At 34.8% G+C, this 14232-nt stretch overlaps 1 protein-coding gene across 3 annotated transcripts; it reads left to right on the top strand.

Annotated features, from left to right (window-relative positions):
- The first annotated feature begins 1266 nt into the window (after window positions 1–1266).
- On the top strand, window positions 1267–13339 carry LOC144443357 (GPI alpha-1,2-mannosyltransferase 3-like). 3 transcript variants are annotated; one of them, XM_078132817.1, is made up of 13 exons: window positions 1267–1382; window positions 1912–2303; window positions 3591–3708; window positions 4248–4352; window positions 5336–5475; window positions 6031–6180; window positions 6785–6836; window positions 7373–7590; window positions 8287–8351; window positions 8929–9154; window positions 10091–10271; window positions 11095–11133; window positions 11603–13339. In XM_078132817.1, exons 2-13 carry the CDS (start codon window positions 1930–1932, stop codon window positions 11708–11710), a joined length of 1776 nt encoding a protein of 591 aa, XP_077988943.1. In that variant the 5' UTR covers window positions 1267–1382; window positions 1912–1929; the 3' UTR covers window positions 11711–13339. The 3 variants fall into 3 exon arrangements, with proteins under 3 accessions (XP_077988943.1, XP_077988944.1, XP_077988945.1); XM_078132818.1 differs by having other exon boundaries at window positions 1275–1413; XM_078132819.1 differs by lacking the exons at window positions 1267–1382; window positions 1912–2303 and adding an exon at window positions 3232–3294 and having other exon boundaries at window positions 3659–3708.
- The last annotated feature ends 893 nt before the right edge of the window (window positions 13340–14232 follow it).

Here is a 14232-nt window from a genome sequence, read left to right as displayed (position 1 = left end):
ATGTAGCTAGGATGTATGGCATTCACTCACACACTGCCACATGAAGTGTGTTTCCATGTTGCCAGGATGTATGGCATTCACTCACACACTGCCACATGGAGTGTGTTTCCATGTTGCCAGGATGTATGGAATTCACTCACACACTGCCACATGGAGTGTGTTTCCATGTTGCCAGGATGTATGGAATTCACTCTCATACAGTTGTAGAAATGTTAGTAAAATTCTACATGGCAATATAGCACCTTTAAAAAATAAAATTCTTGATGATACTTGTATAATCTCAAAAAAGAGGGATATCTCTGCCAGTGTGTAAACTCTAAGGAACTGACTGATGACTTTGTGGCTATTCAACTTTGATATAGCATGGTCATTTTCCAGTACAGATTTGTTTGTTATGTGTTTGACTTAATATCTATAGTGAAGAGTTCACATTGAAATATGGCTGTAATCTGAATTTAACACCTTTCTGAAAATCTTCAAACAGTGAAAACAGATATCATTGGCTTGAGACCAGTCTCTGAAATCTCCATCACAAAATGTCATGATATTATAATTTAGTCTTTCCTCCATCTTGTGTAAGGAAGAGCACAACAATATTATATTCATTTGGTTGCTGTGTAAAATTCCATTACATTCATTGTATAATGCTTTGAATTCAATTGTTTGATCCACTTAGATGTTGAAACTTGCTTGACTAGAACGGATTTAAACTATTTCCACAATTTCTGTAACCATAGCAACACCAAGAAGAAGTGACAACTGATAACTTGAACTTCAGCAGACCATTTTCCAATTGTTTATACTTTTCAAACACATGCCCCAATATCTGTATCAACTTGAAATTCCATCTGTATTTTGTTGACTAGTTTCCTGAAACGAGTCTGAAGAGTTCCTGGAGTTCTTTTCCTCTTCTTGTATCTTCTTGAGTTTCAGGTCTCTCGAATACTGCTGAAAAATGGGTTGATAAATGTACATTCCTCCAGTTACTCCAACTATCGTCATTACCACCATTTGCATGAATGTTATCCTCTTTCTCATCTTCCTCTCTCTTGATGTTAAGTCTTCAGCTGATAAGGAAAACAGATAAATAGTCTAAATCAAACAAGCTCGTTGCTTGCTTGTAGACAACTTGAACAACGTGGTGTGAGTCGATCGCTGCGGTGTGAGGATCTAGGCGTAGATAGAAAACCGGTTGGTTGCAACTCTGGGTTGCAATGTCAGTTATGTGTCATGTGGTGGCGTTGTTCAATCGGTCAAAGGTCATTAGAAAGAGCGAGAATATGGCGATGCTCTCGATTTGCAAAAATTCATGATATTTGTAGTTTTTCCTCATTACGGACGGTAGAGAAAAATCAAAAATTTTGTTTACTAGATAATTGAGGGTGAGTATAATACCCCGAAGCTGACGTACACGTAAGTTATTTATGATTTTGCAAGAGCCATCCTTCCTTATTTTTGACACGCTCTGACTTGAGAGGCACACAATGAATGAAACGTACAGTACACTTTTACGCTGTTAACGATGCTGTATGTACAGTATAGCTATGAAAGTCCTAGTTCAAAATTAAGTCAATGAATATTCATATATGTTCATTTGAATCTTTAGCATACTCATAAAGTATGAAATCGTGTCCATGTAGGCTGCTGTGGAGTTTTGTTCTTCGAAATGTTGAATTTTTAATCATTTTTCTTTTTCTAAAAATAAATGCAAAAGATAATTCTTCGCTTACGGATTAATTTATTGATCTGCATTCTAATTTGTTTATCGTAACATAATTAGCATACTTTGTCTTCATTATAAAACACAGAAAAGCTGTCTGCCCTTCGTTTGAATATTGATTTTAGTACAGATGATTACTCTTTGTGTTAATTCCTCTGTGCAGTGTTGTACTCTTTCTTTGTTTTAATCAGAGCCACACAACTCCAGATATGGACACTGAACTGAGAAAAAGATCTCAAGTTGAACAGCCAAGAGAGGATGACCAAGAGAATGATGATGTGCCAACCGAGGAGCTTGGAGATGATGAACTATCCCAACAACTAATTCAAGATGCTTTAAGTGAGGGGCAATTGGATGAATTTGAAAGTATAAAACAGCAGCAAGAATATTTGGAGCAGTTGCTAGCAGCGGAAAGAGCTAGGCGTGACAAACGGGTCTTTCTTGATAGTGTCAAGTTTTCTACTCCTCGTCTTCTTGGTGTCTTACTTCTCGTCAGATTTCTGAATGTTTTCTTGGTTCAAACTTACTTCGTAGCTGATGAGTATTGGCAGTCCTTGGAAGTGGCACATCAAATGGTCTTCAAATATCCTTTTGTTATCGGGGAAAAGTAAAACATGGTAAAATTGTACAAAGTAATTAACAGAGTTAGGTATTTGAATCCTCAAGAAGTCGGTACCATTCACAAAATGAAAACTAGTCTAGTTCCTGTATGGTATCATTACGATTTACACCGCCACTCACATGGTTTATTTAGAAACCATGTTGACATCCAGACTAACTGAATACTACCTCCTCAACAAGAAGGTTTTTATTGTTTCTAAATTCTACTGTCAAAGCCCAGAACACTTTGAAATAGATGGTATTTAGAATATTTGATGATATATATGAAAGGGATCATGCAAATATTTATTTATTTAGCTAGTGAACTGTCAAGTTTTAGCTAAGTAGATAATTAAAACAAAAATTAAATTGAAACATGTTTGACAGATGTTTGTGATAGATTTATTTGATAAATCTTGTGTACATTTTTTATCATAATGAATATTTATTGGGGACTTTTTCTTTGAGTTGTATAGTACACCAGATACCAAAATGCTCAGAAAAATCATAGCTTTTGATGCAAGTCCTTGGGTCTCCTTCAGGGTCTTCATCATAAAACAGTGTGTATGTTGAATTATACTTCGTCCCAATCTGATTCAAATATGGCTTGATTTCGTTATTTACCTCTGTGTCCTTTTGTTTATTGTCATTTGTTTCCAATTTTGTTGTTCTGTGACTGCAGAGCACCTCAATTCCTACATCTGACTATAGGAATTCAAATCAAATTCACGTACAGATCTCACATGTATGCAGAGCCAATCAAAATCTGCGCCCTCTCTACTTGAGCTCTTTTCCAACAGGGTGTTCTGAGGTACCGTACCCGTAAGCTTTCGATGCAAGACACATTCTTATTGGTTGAGTGGGTTACTCAATGCACAAGATTGAACATGAACTCCTATAGTGTCAAATGTAGCAAGAAGGTGCCCACTCACAGAACATAAAAGAACAAACGACAATAAACGTTGGAAACAGATGTAAGTAAAGAAATCGTGCCGTATTCACTGCGTTAGATTTTAATTAGATTGACTTAGTCCCATGACTCCTAATCTGTCCCTGTATAAATATTTCTACTATACACCATTTAGATTAGAGCTTCTTTTTTTTTACATAAATTATAAATAGATTAGAGCTCCATAATATAAACTGGCATGTTAAACACAAGAATATCTGTAACACTGATAAAACCAAATTTACATAACTCTCACATTGATGATGAGAGAGGTGACTTGGACTGATAGAATGAATGAATTGATCCTTAACCACGTTGTACTTATGGTCACTTGACCTGGGAATGGAAATATGATCTCAGGGGTTATACACATCCGTTGATATTTGCAGGTGTATTTAAATTCCTGAAGTGGCTTGAGATTGACCATCCGATGTTGCTGGTAAGCATAGATGAAATGTTATGGTCTGTATCAAAATTACTTTGATTAAGAAAACAAAAATGAGATTTATTCATGATTGGAATCTGTATGCTGTAACAATATGTTAAACACATGACCATCAATTTTGCCCAATTTTTCTTAACATTAGCAATAATGTTTAAAAACTCTTCAAATATAACAAATGTAGCTATGAGTGAGCTTTTTGTTTCCATGGCAACATTCTAAAACTTTCCAAGTGTCTTCATAAATGTTGAGTGACTAGATATTCATCATAATTGTCCCTAATGGTAGAGGTCACAGGTCAAGTTCAAATTCATGCCTTTCCTTACACAGAGGCTATTGAGCATAACAAAGTGATTATATTGTTATGTAAATGCACACAATTTCTGATGATAAAGTTTCAGTTTTGTAGTAAAAATTATTTTTCTGAATACTATAATGAAAGAATCCCTACAAAAAATGAAGTAAATAGTGAATTTATTCATTCATGGCAATGCTGTAATTAGAATTAATTTCTTCATTTTCTCTCTTTTACCAAGATCCTTTTTCCTAGACTGCTTCAAGGATTCTTTACTGCCATTGGAGATGTGTACCTCTACAAGCTGGGTCAGAGATTATTTGGATCAGAAATTGCATACTGGGTTGTATCCTTTGACAAATCAAATTCTGCATTAATCACATATCATTACAAGGAATATCACTAAATTTGTGTGTTAGGGTAGATCGACGTCAGTAGTGCACAGTTGGTATTATGCACCCTTCTAGTGCTCAGAGGGTCTTGTGTTTGAGTCCTGACTCTGACCAACTTTTCTCCTCTCAACTACATTGTGTAAAGATATGTGCTATGTTTAATATCTTAGGATAAAGAGGGAAGAAATTTAGATTCATGTGTGCACACCCAGATTTGCAATAGTTTAGTAATAAGTTGAAATCATGATTCAGTCGGGGCACTGATTTTTGGGTGCAGACTTAAAAATAAATTTGTTTGGATATATTGCTACACAAATATGTTTACACACAGGTGACTTAGGCCTAATTTAAAAAAATGTGGTTCCGATTATGCTAAATTTTAGAATAAGTGGGGTAGATAGATTTTTATTCTATTTTTTTTTCAGTGTGAGTGTCTAGTTCAGGTTTTCCATTGTTTTCCAAATGGTCTCTGTGTTGTTTATTTCATCCTATCAGATGTACAGCCATTACAGATTGGAAGAACAGTTTTAGAGTGTCTTTTTACGTTGATGGCAGTTTCGGCATCCACTATTTCTCGTGAGACTTCACAATTTTTGCGATTTTATTATTTTTTCTCAAGTACATAAAAAAAAGTTTAGGGTCAGCAATGGAAAGCTAGGTGGGGTCGGGTAACTGGAACCAAACAATTAATTTGTTTAGGCCTTAATACTGTTCAGTGTGTACGATATTATGAGTAAGTCAGTATATCTAACTAAACGTTTTCGAAAAATGTTTGTGTTTCAGACAGTGCAGCTTTAAAAATGTTGAACATATAAAAAGAAATATAGAAATTAACCAAACTAAGTCTAGAAAACTCAAAATAATGATGCAGTATAGCCAAACATTCACTTCTTTTTCAGTGAAAGTTTTTGTTTTGCCTTAACTACGATAATCACAGTTGCTAAGTTACCTGACGTCATGGTTTGTATGTTACGTAGCAACAAGAACACTGTCTAATACCATGGAAATGATCTTGTTAATTATTGCTTTATACTATTACCCATGGCCTACTGACTTTCTGGACGATAAAACAAAAAGGTAGGACCAGAATTTGAAAATTATGTAGGTATAAAAAAAACTTATATACAAACACTGATGGGAAGAGCTTGAGTTGAGGGGTATGCTGTAATGGAGAGTTTAAATTTGATGCAAAAGATTTATTGAAAATATATGTTATACAGTAATATAACTAATTTGAAAAGTAGTTGGTAAAATTGGAGAAAGTAGGCTAAAATGCCTATGTGGTAGATGCATGAGTCTACCCAACAATGGATACATAGTTGTTGAAACAAATAAAAATTAAAAAAAAAAATTTCTGAAAAGCAGCCAGCAAGAAATTGGAGAGTAGCCAGTTATTTTTGCATTACATCAATCGTAATGGTATAAACACTATATTTAGCATCATGGTTTATATCATATATAAACTTGTGGTGTCGCACTTGTGAACATTCTTTTAGGGGGAGGGGAGAGGGGTTTTTGACCTAAACGAATGATGTTCCCTTATTGAGCTTGTGTGACGTTGTGCAATTGTCCCTAACATCATTGAATGTTACCTAATTTCTTCACCAATTCTTTGATGTTCTTTTTTAACAGATTTCCCAACTGGATTTATCTATCAATAGCAGCCCTTGCAATTATCATTAGACCTACCGCAGCCATTGTATGGTTTCCACTCTGTTTATGGCATTTCAGCCGTGCTGAAAGTAAACTTAGACTTATATTTCTTGGTGTCTTACCAGTTGGGTAAGTATTTAATAGTAATGATAAAGATCATGAATTCTCATTAACCTAAGTGCCATTTAAAATGACTTAAAGTGAAATACTTTAGTCTAGGTGTAACTTGAGAATTTTTTTCAAATGAATTTACTGAAAATTGTTAAATACTAATAATTAAACTTTGTACATGTTAATTATGAGTGATTTATCCATAAGTAGTGCAGTAACAGGTTGAAATTGTGATTGCATGGGGGGGGGGGGGGGGACATTTTAGATGAGGACCCAAAAATCACTTTGTTGGATTTATTGTACCATGTTATGTGTACTATGTTTACCCACAGGTGATTCAATACTGTCTGGAGTGTATGATAGTTTTACTTAGTCATTGTCTAACAAAACAGTTTTAGAAAACATTCCAGCTAGTGCAACTTTAAAATGATATTGAAGATAAAACATAAAGCAGACCTGTGATAAAGAAGTTCAATAAAATGGACTTCAAAGTAAAACAGGATATAATGTGTAATTCTCTCTATTGTTATTTTCACAGCTGAGTTTGCCATATATTGTGTAATTTTTGTCTGTCTTCACGAAACGTAACCTCATGTGAAATGATTGTTTGCTTTACCTACAGAATTTGTGCCACAGCCTGGTCAGTTGGTATTGATAGAATCTTCTATGGCAAGGTTGGTAGTGTACTAAAAGTATTCAAATATAGTATTACAACCCATGAAAAAATACTGGTGTGTTTGCATGCTTGTGGTAGCAGGAATGAGACATGAGTCATGCAAAGACATACTGTGTAATTAGTAACTTATTAAAGCATAAACACCACAGGAGCTTGGATCCCATAAGTTAACGCTGTTTACTGATAGAACAGTACACATTATAACAATCAAGCCCAACTGTTACTGTTACATTATAACTTCCACAGATATAAACAAAGTGATAAACTGTCCTCAGCTCACTTCATTCAAGCAAATGCACTGATGTTTTTTCACGGGTTGTAATATAAAGTTGCACAGGTATTGTAAGAAAATGTAGTATTGGTGAAGACGGCCAGGTATTGCATAATGAAGTATTGTAGAAACTTGTGACAAATGGAGTATTTGAAAAGTCAGACCAGCTTTTGTAGAAAAGTTGCCATGTATTCGATACTAATAAACAAACCGTCCATTTAATATTCATAGTACATAATTTAGTTTTGTTTCCTCTTTCACAGTGGGTGTTTGTGCAATATAACTTTTTGAAGATGAATTTTTTTGGTGACATTGGTGCTCACTATGGCTCAAACCCTTTTTACTGGTATTTTGTGACTGGCATACCTGTTGTCATGGGAACACACCTTATTCCCTTTATTTTTGGTGTCAAGAAATGCTGGGCAGACAAAAAGTACAGGTGTTTGATATATTTGATGATGTGGACGGTTGGTGTCTACAGGTAGGTCATTATTTAGCTCGTACTTCCTGACCATGAAGGCACTATGTGATTTCTATTACCCTGGGGAGTTTTTTTTTTCACCTGAGAGAAATAGTTGCTACATAGTAACACAAGGGGTAACATGATGTCTTATTATGCCTGAATATAGCTAGGCAATAAGCATTTTACAGCGTTTTACAATACATCACATTCTCTCGCAATTAATACATTTGACTATCATTCCTTTGAGGTGCTGCATAGAATATTTTGATAATGGAACATATCAGAATTTTTCTCTACATCTTGGAGAGTTGTGCCACTTTTTTCACAAAAGTCTGAAAACACTCCTTTCGAAAACCCAATTACTCTTTTCTCTGTGTGAATGCAAAATCTTGCTATTTTATGACTCAGTTCTTTTCGGCAGCAAATTTATGATAGTGGAGCATAGAGCTGCTGTGTTAGCACTAGAACTAGCCCTAGGGTGAATAGAAAACAAATAATACCTACTGTATGCAAATTAAGGTCACTATAGGAAACTAGTCCATACCACATGACATGGTCTAAGCCAATCACTGAAGGGTATAAGAAAGCAACGTGTTATCATACAAAAAAACAACATTTTAGTGATGTGGTTCATTTTATTACTAGCTCCAAACTTCTAAACTCTAGTGTAACCACGTACCTACAACTCTTTCTTGTTTTTATTTGAATTTCTAGCCTTCTAAGTCACAAAGAATTCCGGTTTCTGCTATCTATCCTTCCTATTGCAATGTTCTTTTGTGGTAAGTATAACTGGAAAAGTATTATGGGATGTTATTCAGGTATGATAGACCATAATAAGAAAGTCAACTTGTAATAGAAGCAGTTGCTGTATTTTGACTGTACAGTAGTATTTTTGTCAAATCTAGGAGCTTCATTTCAAATTTAGAAACTTTAGAAACTTCTATATCTTTGTTTTAAATTTAGAAATGTCATAAAAATCTTAGTTTCAAATTTAGAAACTTCATAAAATATTTGTTTCAAATTTAGAAACTACATAAAATCTGTTTCAGTTTTAGGAACTTGATAAAATCATTGCTTGAATTTAGAAACTTGATATAATCTTATTTTCAAATTTAGAAAACTCATAAAATCTTGCTTTCAAATCTAGAAACTTCATAAAATCTTGATTTCAAATTTTAGAATGTTATAAAATATTGGTTATAAATCAGGAAAGTTTGTGAAATCTTAAACTCAATTCAAATATGAAAGTTTGCATGAAATCCTGATTCCAAGACTTCTACATACATGTACAGCATGAAATGTTGAAAATATGGAAATTCTAGAGTCTTATGTTTTGATAATGTTATACTTTTACAGGCCAGGCTATGTATACCTGCAGTAAGACAACAACCTGGGGCTCCTTCCTAATCCTTGGTCTTCTAATTACCAATCTACCATTAGCATTGTACTTTGGTATGTTACACCAAAGAGGAACCATGGATGTAATGCCCTACATACAAAGTTTATGTCAGAACACCAAACAGACAAATAAGCTACCGTCTGTCACATTCTTAATGCCTTGCCATTCAACCCCTTACTACAGGTAAGACTGTCATATTCTTGATGCTTTGCCATTCGACCCTCAATGCCCTGCCATTCAACCCCTTACTACAGGTAAGACTGTCACATTCTTAATGCCCTGCCATTCAACCCTAATGCCCTGCCATTCAACCCCTTACTACAGGTAAGACTGTCACATTCTTAATGCTTTGCCATTCAACCCCTTACTACAGGTAAGACTGTCACATTCTTAATGCCCTGCCATTCAACCCTAATGCCCTGCCATTCAACCCCTTACTACAGGTAAGACTGTCACATTCTTAATGCTTTGCCATTCAACCCTAATGCCCTGCCATTCAACCCCTTACTACAGGTAAGACTCACATTCTTAATGCCTTGCCATTCAACCCTAATGCCCTGCCATTCAACCCCTTACTACAGGTAAGACTGTCACATTCTTAATGCCTTGCCATTCAACCCCTTACTACCAGTAAGAGTGCTACATTCTTAATGCCTTGCCATTCAACCCTAAATGTCTTGCCATTCAATCCGTTACTACAGCAAAGACTGTCACATTCTTAATCCCTTGCCATTCAACCCTAATGCCCTGCCATTCAACCCCATACTACAGATAAGACTGTCACATTCTTAAGGCCCTGCCATTCAACCCTTAATGCCCTGCCATTCAACCCCTTACTACAGGTAAGGTTGTTACATTCTTAATGCCTTGCCATTCAACCCCTTACTACAGTTAAGACTCACATTCTTAATGCCTTGCCATTCAACCCTTAATGCCTTGCCATTCAACCCATTTCAATCATGAATCTGTCCACCATTGACTCTGTGCCTGGTTAGTCTGCAGTGTTGTTTATATTGACAAACTGAGTGTCATACACATTTTCCCATTGACTTATATCACTCAATGTTGTCATTTCTACTCCTAGTCACCTACACTCAATGTTGTCATTTCTACTCCTAGTCACCTACACTACAAGACTCAGATGAAGTTCCTGGATTGCTCTCCAAACTTGAAGAATAAAACAGATTACCGTGAAGAAGCTGACCGATTTTACCGAAATCCGAAGAAGTGGTTAACTACAAGATATGGTGAAGCTAAGAAGCAACCCACATTATTAGTATTTTACAGTGTACTTCGGCCAGTAAGTAGACAAGATACCGTATAAGTTAAAAATAAGTTGTTAAAGAGACGAAATACACAAAATTGTTATCTTTTCAAATTATGTAACATATCTATATCTTGTGTTAACAGCACATGAATCAGATTCAAATTTGGATATACATCAGATACTTGCTGAACTTCAGACTCATTGCCATCGTGATCGCTGGTCATGCACCTATAGATAATTACATACAAACTTAGGAAGTTGTTACTGTACTTTATTTCTCACAGACCTAAGCAGTCCTAAATGTACTTTTAGTCATATCTCATAGACCTAGGTAGTTCAGTTCTAATTGTACTTTATTCAGTTTGCCTAGGCCGAGATAGTCAGATGCTATTTTTCAAAGAGCTAGGGAATCCGAAATATACTTTATTCAGTTCTCATAGACCTAGGTATTTCTAAATGAATTTTATTCCTTTCACATAGACCCAGGCAGTCAGACATTCTTTTCCCATCGACCTATGCAGTATACATTGTTATCGCTCACAAATCTTAGTATCCATTCATGCATAGCCATACATATGATGCGTCATTTGTCATTGAACTAAGCAGTAATGTACACTTATTTCTCATAAACCTAGGTAGTCAGATATTTATTTTTCATAAACTTAAGTGAGCACACATGTACATTCTGTCAAGTAGCTGGATGTGTGACTTTGTTACAGTCAATAATGAACAACGTAACCAAGTTAATCATGAGTTAATACTAGTATAGGTATTCATGGGTTGTTCTGTAGTAGAAACTAGGTCATTGATATAATCTCATATAGATATTAAACTAAAATATCTCATCATTTTGCAGAAAATTAAATCCTTTCTGAAGGAACATGATTATCAACAGGTAAGTACTATTGAAATGATTATCATCCTTATTAATATTATTATTATCAAAATTTTATTAGTGGCTCTATGCTAAAAGAACAAACGACAGTAAACAGAACAGCCAAAAAGAAATCACGACCTGTACACTACATCAGATTTTTATCAAATTGATACTTTGTATGATTTTCATGTGATCAATCTCTATCAGAATTCCACAAAGAACAATTTGTTGACAATAGGAAATGAATTGTACCACTTTCACAACTATTTACACACTGACGTCAAGCCAGTATTCACAGTACTGTCAAAGGCTTCTTGAGAAATAATTCAGCTATATGGCTAATCAGAATGATTTGAACCTTTTCATGTAAAGGTTTTGTGGATTTTTCAGTGGACAAAAAGTGGTGTAAAGTTACTGGGACTGGGCCTTTAGTGCATGATATTTTAGGAATTTAATGTTGATTGAGTTTCCTTGCCATACATTGCAGGTATCCAAGTTCTTCCATACTCATTTCCCAGATGGTAGGATTGGCAAGAAAGTGTTGGTGTATCGGAAATCTCCCAGAATGCCACCAGACTTCAATGGCAACTTTTGATTACCATAATATGAGTTGCAAAGCTCTTCATTGGCCGAGGAATTTAAGTTGCATTATTCAAGGAGGTTATATCAGTTACAAGGTTTTTCATTGGTCAGGAAGTTACATCAGTGTCAATGTTTTTCATTGGCTCAGGAAGTTACATCAGTGTCAATGTTTTTCATTGGTTCAGGAAGTTACATCAGTGTCAATGCTTGTCATTGGTTCAGGAAGTTACATCAGTGACGTCATTTGATTGGCTGATGAAGTTACATCAGTGACAAGACTTTTCATTGGCTGAGAATGTTGACATAACATTTGACTTTCAATATTTAAATTTTGTCATTTATTCAAATTATAGTAAACAGTGACTACCGTAGTCGGAGGACCAATCATACTGATGAAACTTTGAATGATTTCTCCTTTTTTGTCTTTGGTAAATGTGAGAGCTCCAGTCTTTTAGTCTAAATTATTTAACATATTATAGTGTACACATTAGTGTCAAATTTAAAATGATAGACTATAGGCCATTCAAAATTTCAAGATTTCTTAGTAAAAAATGGGAGTTTTTTTCTCCAAAACTAACAGAGATTATTGTTTATATATTTATTTATTTATTTATTTATTGATTGTTCAATCCATTTCTTCGTTTTATGTTTTTGAATGTTTTTTTTTTACATTTCCGTCCTGTTCATTTATTTTTTACTTTATATTGCTTGGTTTTGTTTTATACTTACGTTGTAGATTTAATTGATTTGATCTACATCCAGAATAGTGTGTAAGGTATGCCATGTTAGGGCACCCTCATACATCGATCAACCCCTTCAGAGCAAGGCAATTGATGATGTAGCGACAAAAGGTATCTTACATTCTATATGCAGAGCAGAAGATAAAAGTTATAAACAAAAATTTCTAGTCACAGTCAAAATTTTGAGAAGACTCTTTTAGACCTTGAAAGTAGAATTTTTGTTGTTGTAGCTATGAACTCGGAGTTCATGTCAGTCTTGCAAGATAAAATTCAGTGAAGTGTAGACAGATGTTTGATATTCAAGAAGGGATTACCAGTATTATAGAATGGTCACCATTAGATGTAGACCCAAATTTTAGTTTTAATCATAATGTTATGATTATTGATAGCCAACCCTCAAGGTCACAGTCAAAGGTCACTCTAATAAATGGGGTTAGACACTTGAATGAAGTCTCTATGAAAATATGTACTGAAGAATGGTCAAGGTTAGATGTTGACCAAATTAAGTTTTAGTCATCTTTAAATGATTATTGGTAGTGTCACTTGAAAGTTTTACCTAACTAAGATTTTGCAAGAAATAGTACCATTAACTTTTTCTGTTACTTTGTTCAAGAAAACTCAACCCCATTCAGTTCAATCAAGAAAAAAAATGAGGGGTCACCGTATGAATTTTTAAATAGAGGTCAATATGATATCAAAGTTGTGCCACTTTAGAATCCAATATGGCTGCCATTTACTGTGTCAACTCGCTGGGAAAAATAAAAGATTGTCAATTTCCTGATCATGAACCCCAAATTTCTTTTATTATTTCAAAAGGACTAGGAACAAGGTTTCATTTGATAAAGTTTAAAGATGTTTTAGTTTTAAGAACTTTGGTTTTCAGTGACTCCCCCCCCCCCCCACACACACACGCACACACATTCTACCTTAGAGGGACACAGTCTGTAACTTTGTGGGCTTTAGGTGGTCACTTTTGCTTTATATTGTTACATTATTCCAACTACAAACATGTTGAATCGTGTAGAACTCTCACCAGCTATTCAGATCTGATACAATTATGACATCATGACATATTTCTTTAGTTACCAATAAATTCAAGTAAGACTAGTTTTCGTTGCCAACCATCTTTGTACATATTCTAACCACTTCTATAATGCTATGTAGACTGAGATATGCTTCTAGAAGAGTTGCCGTCAGTATTGCATATGTTTAGTATGTACACAAACAGACCTAGACTGTAAGATACGTCGTGACGTTTCGCCCTCACCGGCCTCCTAGGGGTTGGCCGATGTTTGAGGGCACACCGTCACGGCGTACCTTACAGACTATTACAGACCATGTCCCTTTAATGAACACTTAATGGCCTTCACCTACTTATGGTTTTGAGGTTTCCATTTTGTCAGGTCATGGAAAGTAGCAAAAATAGATGGGAACTGTTCAATATAACTTGTAAAATAAAACATGTCAGATATGAAATGAATTTTAGTATAAAAATATGACCAACTGATATTTTTGACAATATGGCCAAGAATATCCAAATGATGGTGATTTTGATAATTTATTTGTGTCTGATGTATATGTAGTTTTCAATAACACTACACTGATGGATTAAAAATGCTGTTCCTTTTAGAAAAAACTAGAATTTCATTGTAGGGATTAGTTTCTAGTCTGCTATAGTTTAGTTCTGTAAACCTTTAGTAAAACTAAAATCGCTTTAATATAATAATAAATAACAATGTTTGTTTTTATATAGCGCTCTGGGAACTTTGTGCTCAAAGTGCTTTACAATTATTAC

The sequence above is a fragment of the Glandiceps talaboti genome, chromosome 12 (assembly GCF_964340395.1).
Source record: "Glandiceps talaboti chromosome 12, keGlaTala1.1, whole genome shotgun sequence".
In the NCBI taxonomy this organism is placed as follows: Eukaryota; Metazoa; Hemichordata; class Enteropneusta; family Spengelidae; genus Glandiceps; species Glandiceps talaboti.
This window is presented reverse-complemented; position numbering and strand designations above follow the sequence as displayed.

What these genes read in the sequence shown, in the direction of transcription:
- LOC144443357 (XM_078132817.1), top strand. Translation starts at nt 1,930, where the DNA reads ATGGACACTGAACTGAGAAAAAGATCTCAAGTTGAACAGCCAAGAGAG. An exon ending in CAGAAATTGCATACTGGGTT is followed by an intron (nt 4,353 to 5,335) that starts GTATCCTTTGAC and finishes CGATAATCACAG; the next exon opens with TTGCTAAGTTACCTGACGTC. An exon ending in ATAGAATCTTCTATGGCAAG is followed by an intron (nt 6,837 to 7,372) that starts GTTGGTAGTGTA and finishes CCTCTTTCACAG; the next exon opens with TGGGTGTTTGTGCAATATAA.